This window comes from Carcharodon carcharias, chromosome 6, assembly GCF_017639515.1.
Source record: "Carcharodon carcharias isolate sCarCar2 chromosome 6, sCarCar2.pri, whole genome shotgun sequence".
NCBI classification, from domain to species: domain Eukaryota; kingdom Metazoa; phylum Chordata; class Chondrichthyes; order Lamniformes; family Lamnidae; genus Carcharodon; species Carcharodon carcharias.
The window spans coordinates 143,834,898-143,844,659 of NC_054472.1; the positions used below are offsets into that span (position 1 = coordinate 143,834,898).

The 9,762-nt window shown below is 41.3% G+C and overlaps 1 protein-coding gene across 4 annotated transcripts in view; it reads right to left on the bottom strand.

Annotated features, from left to right (window-relative positions):
• Nucleotides 1–9,549, bottom strand: part of smarcc1a (SWI/SNF related, matrix associated, actin dependent regulator of chromatin, subfamily c, member 1a) — a 223,774-nt gene extending 214,225 nt beyond the window's left edge. For 3 of the 4 annotated variants that reach the window (XM_041189167.1, XM_041189168.1, XM_041189166.1), the window contains exons 1-2: nucleotides 9,398–9,549; nucleotides 3,348–3,467 (exon numbers count right to left, since the gene is read on the bottom strand). In XM_041189167.1, coding sequence (XP_041045101.1) covers nucleotides 3,348–3,467; nucleotides 9,398–9,526 — 249 coding nt within the window. In that variant the 5' untranslated portion in view covers nucleotides 9,527–9,549. Of the gene's footprint in view, nucleotides 1–3,347; nucleotides 3,468–4,134; nucleotides 4,195–9,397 lie in introns of all 4 variants that reach the window. The other variant, XM_041189169.1, reaches the window with a different exon arrangement.
• Nucleotides 9,550–9,762: the final 213 nt, after the last annotated feature.

Below are 9,762 nucleotides of genomic sequence, written 5' to 3' on the forward strand. Positions count from 1 at the left end.
TCAGCAGGTCTGGCAGCTTCAGCGGAGAAGAAAAGAGTTGACGTTTCGAGTCCTCATGACCCTTCGACAGAACTTGAGCTCTCAAGTTCTGTCGAAGGGTCATGAGGACTCGAAACGTCAACTCTTTTCTTCTCCGCCGATGCTGCCAGACCTGCTGAGTTTTTCCAGGTAATTCTCTTTTTGTAGATGATGGGGTCAATCGATTGCAATTTGTGAGCAAAGCTTGCTGCTTGCCAAGTGCTGCGGTGTTTCTGAAATCCCCTCAAAAAAGAAAATTCAGTTCCCCTACCTACATCAGCAGTTTATTGCTCAGATTGATCATGTAGCTAAAATAATACTGTCCCAATCGCTTATTTACTTCAGTTTTCTTCATCTTGACTCTATGCCTCTAGAATTTTGAATATGAAATGGTTAATTTGAATTTATTAAGACCTTCATGGCTTTCTATCATTTCTCTCCTCTCCCTTTAGTTTGAGAGAAAAGTGCCAAGGTTCAAATCCACTTTCCACAGATCAGTTCTCCAAGTTCAACTATCAGCACTGGCAGTAGTATTGTCACTAGACTAGTAATAATCTAGAGACCCAGAGTAATGCTCTGGGGCAGCTGGTTTGAATCCTACCACAGCAGATGGTGGAATTTGAATCCAATAAAAATCTGGAATTAGAAGTCTAATGATAACCATGAAACTATTGTCAATTGTTGTAAAAACCCATCTGGTTCATTAATGCCATTAGGGAAGGAAATCTGCCGCCCTTACCTGATCTGGCCTACATGTGACTCCAGACACACAGCAACGTGGTTGACTCCTAAATGCCCTCTGAAATGGTTGAGCAAGCCACTCAGTTGTAACAAACTGCTATTGCATCACCTTCTCAAGCGTAATTAGTGATGGGCAATAAATGCTGGCCTAGCCAGCAATGCCCACATCTAGTGAATAAAAAAAAATTATGATGCCCTTCAGAATTTCCTGTCAGATCAAAACTGGACAGAATTCCAGGTGTGGTCTCAACAAGGCCCTGTTGAGATTAAGGGCTGAATTTTCCTGTCCCCATAGTGGCAGGGGAAGAAGAGACAGGGTGGAACCATATTGGAAGAGTTCTCTGACACATTTTCGTTAAGGGCAGTGCCTGGGAAGTGGTGCACCTTCAGTGCATATCGAGGCAGGTAATTTAAATTAAGGCCCCAAATAGGGCAATTTTGCCAAACTTTATGGGTTTCCCTCCAATCCGAGAAGCTGCCACCTTCCCCCACACCATTAAAATACTTAATTATGAGGGTGCCTTCACCTTGAGGCACCTTCACGTCTTCAGACATACGTCAGCAGCGTTAACCTCTGATGTGCATTATCAGGAGCCCAGGTACCATCCAGAAGCAACCACATAAGAGAACACCTCCAGGACAATTGTTCTGCTGGTCAGGCTGCTGGAAAATGCAGACATGGGACAGCATTTTAGTCCCGATGTCATAGTCTTGAAGCCACCAAAATAAATCCCGCAGGCTATGTCTTTGTTTTGGGCTTTCAAAATGGGGATATTGAAGACAAAAATAAAACAGGAAGTCATGTTAAACCTTGACAAATCACTGGTTAGGCCTCAGCTGGAGTATTGTGTACATTTCTGGGTACAACATTTTAAAAATGTTAAGGCCCTAAACAGGATGCAAAGATTTACCAAGATGACACCAGAGATGAGGGAGATCAGTTATGTGGAGACCTATCGAGCTATTCAAAATTATGGGGTTTTGGTAGAACAAATAGGGAGAAACTATTTCCTCTGGCCAGCAACTGGAGATCACAGATTTGTAATAACTGCCTGAAGAGTGAGGGGAAAATGAGAAATTCCTTCACACAAAAAAATTAAAATCTCAAACGAACTAGCTCAAAGTGTGGTAGAACCAGATTCCATCAAAACTTACAAAAGCGGAATTGGACATGTACTTAGAGGGCTTAGGCGCAAGGTCATGGAGACAGATTGTGACATGATCTGAAACAGGACGTCAGGTTCTGCTTGTTCACTGATGACAGAATTCATATCTGGCCATCTAACTCAACTTGCCCACTGTCTGGTTTGTCACATTGCTTGTATGACATCCTGTCATGGCTGAGCAGAAAGTTTTTCCAATTAACTACCCAGAAGGCTAAAGCCACAGTCTTCGATGCCTCCCACAAACTATTCCCTAGCCACCAACTCTGTTTCTCTCTAGTCACTGTCCGAGACTCAACCAGATCAATCATAACATTTGTTGTGATTGCACTTTTAAGGGAATATGCAAGTGAGCAAATAGCAAGATGTAGAGCACCATGTGACTAGCAGCTAGCAGGGTGTACATGTAGGAGCTGCAGCTATGCTGTCCTTGTGAGGAACAGTTGCTGAACCCATAAAGTAGATCAGTCTGCTAAGCCATCCTGTGCGAGATCTTAAAAAAACAGACCAGACCTACATATAGTTCCCAGTACAGATGTGAGATTGGTGAGTTTGTGCAAAAAAGATGTGGAAATACAACAAACGTTGACACTCCATTTAACCCAAAGGTGAGCTCTCCATCACCAAGACTGCCTACTTCAATCCCCAAAACAATGCCCATCTCCACCCCTGCATCAGTTCTTCTGCTTTTGAAACACCATGCCTCGCAACTTGACTAGTCCAATTTCTCTCCTGGACAGCTTCCCATTTTACCCGACATATACCTCAACTCATCCAAAATTCTGCTACCCATTTTCTAACTTACAGCAAAATCTGTTCACCCATCAACCCTCTGCTTACTGGCCTGCACTGGTATTCAATCTGGCAACATCCCCCTTCTTAAATATTCATCACCGTTCTCAAATTCCTCCCACTCTACACCCTCAGATCTCTGCACTCACCCCATTCTGGCTTCTTGCACATGCTGAATGAATTTTAACAAGTTGACCACTGGCACCATGCTTTCGGCTGCCTGGACCCCTTCCCAAGCTTCTCTACCTCTCTCTCCTCCCTTAAGGCATACCTTAAAACCTAGCACTCAGACCAAATTTTGCATCAGATGTCCTAATATTTTCTTACATGGTTCAGTGTCAATATTGGTTACATAATGCTTCTGTGAAGTGCTTTGAGACATCATACCATGTTAAAGGTGCTATATGAATATAGGTTATTGTTGTTTTCTTCCCCAGCACAGATCAATTTTCACCTTTCTTCTTGAACAATGTTTCAAACTGGGCTCATGGTATCATGGGTGCCATTTTCCCCACATACTTTCCATATTCACCCGAATCAAAATAGAAAGTCTAATCCCATTTTGTCCTCATCTAATTAATCTATACAAACATAACAGCTGACAAAATAGATTGTGCATTTTAAATTACTTACTGGAAGTTTAGTTAACGCAGGATTGTTGACATGCTTGCCAAATGCATCCTCCTGAAACTGAAGCAGTTGCACCACAAGACCAGCCAATGTTTTGTTTGAAGGTGAATCAGCCTGTACAAACTGAAAAATAAAGACTGCTTGAAAGTTTTGGTCATGAAAGGGTTAAAAAAAAAACATATTTATGATTTGGATCTTATCCTTGACATGAGCTGTGCCATTCTTGGCAACAGGATTGTCACTAGGATTTCAGCCTAGTTCAGTGGTGAGTTTGTGACAATTTCACACTTAAAACTATGAATATGCAACAGTGCCATTTTGGATTTTGAATATGCAACAGTACAATTTTGGATTGTACATCAAACTTCGGTTACTGTTGAAGGTTCCAGAAGAATTCAGAGTGAACCAAAGTGGCTTCAAGTCAGTCGCAGGAGAAGGCAGAAACGGAAGATGAATTCAAGGAGTTCTATCAGGCGAAGTGTCATGTTAGTGCCAATTTCGCGAAATTGCTGTCAATCAATTGGAGATTCATTAAATCGGTACATTTGCTGAACCAGTGACTGGAAAAACTCCACTAAAGTGAGCATTTCCCACAGTCAGTCTGAATACATGTGGTACCAGTAGTACAAAACCCAGACATTTAATAAACCAATTTATTAAAACCTATACCAGCACTTGTTTTGCACGGAGTGTTTGGGATAGGGGGCAGAGACAGCCTGTAGGTCAGATAGTTAGAGGGACAAGGCCCTGAAAAGATTTAAAGGCAAGGGTTTGGGAATTGTAAGCTTACCTAAGACGACGTATGGAAGTTGGTCATTTGTCTACAGATGATGTCATTTGGGGCAGTCTGCTGTGAAGGAAAAGGATGGGGTCATGGATACTCCCCTGAAAGACTTCAGAGTCAACAGTATGAGAAGAGAAAGAACAGCATCATTGAGGGGAACAAGGGACCTCTTAAGGGTGTAACATACCCTTCCGAACAGGACTTAATTTTTATTTATTCTTCTAAGCAACATGTGTTTTGTTGGCAGGACAATATTTATTGACGATTCATAACTGCCTGAAAGAAGGTGGCAGTTTTCAATAACTGTAATTTTTACACCAGAGTGCCATTTGGTAGGGAATTCTAGAATTTTGACCCAGCGACAGTGAAGAAACAGTGATGTAGTTCCAAGTCCAGATGGCATGTGACTTGGAGAGGAATTTGTAGGCAGAGACACTGTTTCCAAATGTTTGAAGTGTGCATTTTTTTTTAATTCATTCCTTTGACGCAAGCATCACTAGCAAGGTCAGCATTTGTTGCCCATCTCCTAATGGCCCTTGAGAAAGTCCATACCAGAGAATCGAATAGGATCAGAAAGAGAAAAGGTGAAATGATGTTAAAATTCACTAGTTTATCATAAGCAAATTAATGCATCAAGCAGACCAGACATTTAGGTTTTAAGAGCTTTAGATTTTAATGCTATTACCATTCCCTTTGTTCTATGTTCCATGACATCTTTGTCATTTAATCTCCCCCACCCTCTAAACTATCCATAATCTTCCATTTTGTTCCACCTGCCCCTCCCCCTTTTTCAACAGCACAAAACGCATCACATTTCTACTTCTGTTCCAAAATGTCAGATTAGACCCGAAACGTTAACTCTGGTTCTCTCTCCACAGATGCTGTCAGGGCTGCTGAATTCTTGCAGCATTTCGTTTTTATATTAGGTTTAGCTGATAAGTGCTCACTGAGATTTATGTCCAAACAAGTACCAGGCAATAACCATTTCCAATAAGAGACCATCGAAACATCTCCCCTTCACATTCAAGGTCATTACAACTGCTAAATCCCCTACCATCATTAACAACAATGTCATATTAAAACTGTGGGTAAAACAGGTCAGAGGTTGGGTATTCCGTTGTGAGTAATTCAATGATTTTGATATTGATGATCCTGCGGCAGCCAAAAAGCAGAGAAGCACAGATCCTCAGGAGAGTCCCAGGATTCAGTTCTCAATGGCGAGTCTATTATGTCAGCCCTTTCTCAGATGCAAAATTCATGTTAAAGTACACAGTATCACCTGCATCTAACCCAGAAATTCAGACAAAATCCAAGGTAATTTAAAACACAGTTTATAATTACAATCTTTCACAAAGAGACAGGAGTTTGTCTTTTGCTCATCTTTCAAAGTTTAAAAGGTAAATCATCCCAATCTGAAGTATCATGGCCAATTCCCAAAGGCACAACTGTGTGGAAATAATCACAAGGAATGCAGTGGCTCAAGGCAACAGCCACACACTGCCTGCTGAGCTCATTTAGGAATGGCCTCAAGTTTTAACACCAAAGTGAGCAACAGTGAAGAGTAAAATTGCAACCTTACTATTATCCTCTACATCCCATCAAAGTTGGTAACCTATTGTGCAAGTGCTTTGTTACTGCCAACACTGCAGCCCTGTGTCTAACCCACAATGGGTGTAAAGAATAAATCATTCACAGTTCACAAATGTTTTGTACCCAAAGCTCTCCAATTACACTAAATAAAATTAAATTGAGAAAAAGCTGGAAATACTTAGCTGGTCAGGCAGCATCTGTGGAGAGAGAAGAGTTAAAGTTTCAGGTTAACAACATTAACTCTGTTCCTCTCCAGATGCTGCCTACCCTGCTGAATATTCCAGCATTTTCTGTTTTTTTTTAAGATTTCTACCATCCGCAGAATTTTACTTCTGTGCAACTAAACACAAACATGTTGTACCTATCATTGACTACACTGCAAACAAATTGATTATACATGAAGTACTTTTTAAAAAGTGCAAAATTTCCTGGAGATTTGTTACAGCAATCAATTTACATGAAAATTCCCAAAAAATTATAGTGAGTGACACCAATATTTACTGCACTATAATTGCCCTGGATTTTTGCAGTGCTCTGAATAATATCCTTGCTGACAAGCAAAATTATTGCATCTTCACCCCACAGTTATGTCAATAATCACACAAGTATCCTGGATTTGTGCCATTTAAAAACAAAGAAATAATGGGGCAGGTGAATACATTAAAATATATTCATGGTTATGTTCCAAATAACTGGAATAAAATAAAATCTCTGCCCCTTCTTGATACTTTTACCTGAAACAAGAGCCATCAAAATTGCTTCTGATCATGTACAATAGCAAAACACTGCAGATGCTGGAAATCAAATATTAACAGAAAATGGTGGAAATACTCAACAGGTCTGGCTGCATTTGTGGATGCATGTGTTAACTTTTCAGGTTGATGTTTTTATTCTATACATTGTGGGGAAAATGAAGTACATGCCTTTAATGAAACTGGGGTGGGGAAGAAATTCTTTTATGTTCATTTCCATCACACTTGCATGTCAAACACTAGAGGGACAAGGGCCATTCAGAATTGGACCTCGAAATAATTACACCACACTGCAGACATATGTTGGGTCCACAAGGGCAACTTGTCCTTTTCCCCTGGACCAATTTGACAACCAGGGAGGTCCTGAGAAATGGAGAAGGCAAAATCAGGCCCTGCAACAGCCCAGATCACATTGTGGAGCCAGAAGCAACACAACCACTCCCTCTGCTACAAATTAAAGGAAGTTTAAAACAGTCTTTATATTAGGTAACTCCAGCAATCCCTTTCAGGACTACAGGTTAGGTTGAGGAGGAACCAGAAAGGATGGAGCGGAACATTCCTGGGTTCTTAAATAGACACCCTGCCACTTACCAGCATATTCCAGTAGCTGCTTAAACCAGCTGCCAGGGATGCCAACATGGAGTCAGACTGAAGTCAGGCACCCATGTTGAGTGAGACATGACTTCTTCTGCCCGAGAAATGGGCATTACAATGTCCTAACTTATTCTGTTTAATCTGAGACTAGACAGCTTAAATTACTAATGTTACTTATAAAGTAATTGGTTAAAAAACCTGTAACTTGGAATGGTCAAAAAATCTTATCGTCATCACATAGGCCCAGAATATAATGGAAAGAAGCATTTGTTAACAAAAAGCCAGATTCCAAAAGCAGATTCACACCAAAACTCACTGTTCAGCCACTGGACAATGAAGTGATTCCAAACATCAGAAGCTAAAAATCCATGATATAGTAATCTCCAGCTAGGACCACTTGTTTTGCTAATGATTTGGACATAAACTCAAAGTCACATTTGTGAGAGCTGGATGATGGAAGAATCAGCCAAGGAACAGCAATCTATAAATACCTAGAACTTATTTCAAATCCTGTGATCCTACACAACAATTGTCTCTCTTTTTTAAATTCAAATGCTTCAATTTTCTTTCCCCTTCCCCAAGTGGGAGAACTGCCCATCCTTAGTTGGCATAACAGAGTGGCTTGCCCTGTAGAACCAGAGTCACACATGCGCCATATATAAACCAGCTAAAAATTTTCAATAAGAAGCTCCATTGAACCAGTGGGTTTTTATGACCATCCAGCAACTACATGGCTACTTTGTCTGAAAGCAGCTTTTATTTCCAGAGTTTCTGCTTAATTCAAGTTTGCAAATCGTCTTGTTGGAAATTGAACATTATCTGGGTTACTTGTCCAATAACATAAACATGACATTACAGCCCTCATTTTGCAATGATAAAAAATTCTGTTACATTGCAGTGTGTTCAGCTAGCTTTTCTTTCCACACACACATCTCAATTCGTCGCTGTTCTGCCGAATGCAACTGCCACTAAGTTAAGCTTAACACTTGCTCAGTAAGCCAGTGTCTTGTCCAGTTTCTCCAATTAAATTGGCATTCCTTTGTTCCATGGAAGTTAGCTCAACAATGGCTCATTCCAAATGACATTGGACATAACCACTGATTGTTGCCATGGGCCAGCCATTGATCCAAAATTTTCATTGTTGTGAGAAGAGCCATGATGGAGCTGCTCAGTGGATGCCAGGAACCTTTGGAATGGTGCAAGTTACAGCTCAAGTTATTAACACCAAAATTTCCTGCAGATGGTATGCCACAGCAATAGTGTGCGTCATATGCATATATTACTATGCCATATGTGCCATATTACTATGGCATGTGACCAAATGCAAAACAAACCAAGTTATTCAAGTTGATTGCTCCCTTAATTGGAATCTTGCAATTATTAAGACAAAAACAATCACAGGCTGCTGGGTTTGGTTTTGCTATTATGATTCCTCTAAGCAAATTTTTTAAAATACCATTGCACACTCACCACTTTTAAATCTAATAAAGTTTGTAACAAAAAAAGCACCAAAGTACTGCGTTCAAACTGAAGCCAGTCATAGCCCCCGCACCCCTCAGTACAATATCAAAAAGCTTTGGCATATTTAAACTAATTTGGACGTCAGTAGAAAAAAAACAAATTCGTTCGTTCACCACTCGAGCTACAGTTACCCAATCAGGCAACATGGAACCATTTGCTTCCGCCCTGCTAACTGCACGATTCATTGTGTCATGTTATACAAGATTGATCAAGTTCCCTTTACTCTTTGTCAGCCCGACTGCCGGCCCAACTCCTCACGGTAAACACAATAATCAACGCATATTTACTTCAAACATGAAGTTAAAAAGAAAGTGATCGGGAGACAGAAAGCACAGCATTCCACGTTCTTCTGGACAGCATATTCTAGACTTGAAGACTTTAGTTTTGCCAGTTTAAGTTTTAAAAATGTTTAACAAACAAAATTAGAGGCAACTGAAATGATAGAAATTAAATTCCCTGAACTTGCGCCACAAAGGAAAACATCTTAAGGTGTGAAAACAGCCATGCTGGTTCACAATCCTTGTGTCAAAGAATAAAATTAGACTACAAATATTTTTGAAGGAAGCTTCCCCAACACCTACCGCCCCAACACAAAGCAATGAACTCCTGACGCCAGCCCCACGGGAAATTCAGTGAAAGATGAGCGAGACCCTTCATTAATCCTGACCGAGAAGGGGGTTCTTTCTTCCTCCCACCCGCAACTCACACCCACCCTTTCATTGACCCCCGAGGCCTTGGCCGCCATTTGCAGCTAAGACACTAGATGAAGCCGGTTCAGTCTCTCCGGCTCTGGTTTCGTCTCGGCCACTCACTTTCTTGTAGTTTTTGCCCAGCCACAACCTCAGGCCATCGAACTGCGCTACTGTTTCGGACGACTCCAAGAACCTAACGTTAGGACCTCCATCTTTCTTGCGCGAAGCTCCAACCGCCGCCGCCGCCATCGCTGCGCTCGCGCTCTCACACAAACAGAAGAGCAAGCCAACAAACCAAACTTTATTGTTCCGGCAGCGCGCGTGCGCAGTGAGCAATCGTCGCCCCACGCCGTTCGATGGAATGGTGTGTTTGCGCATGCGGAAGACCGTGGCGGGGTCACCAGAGCTAGTTTCATTACAACGATAAAAAGACTCTTTGAGCTAACTCTGCCATTTAGTAAAACCATGGCTAATCTTCTACTTCA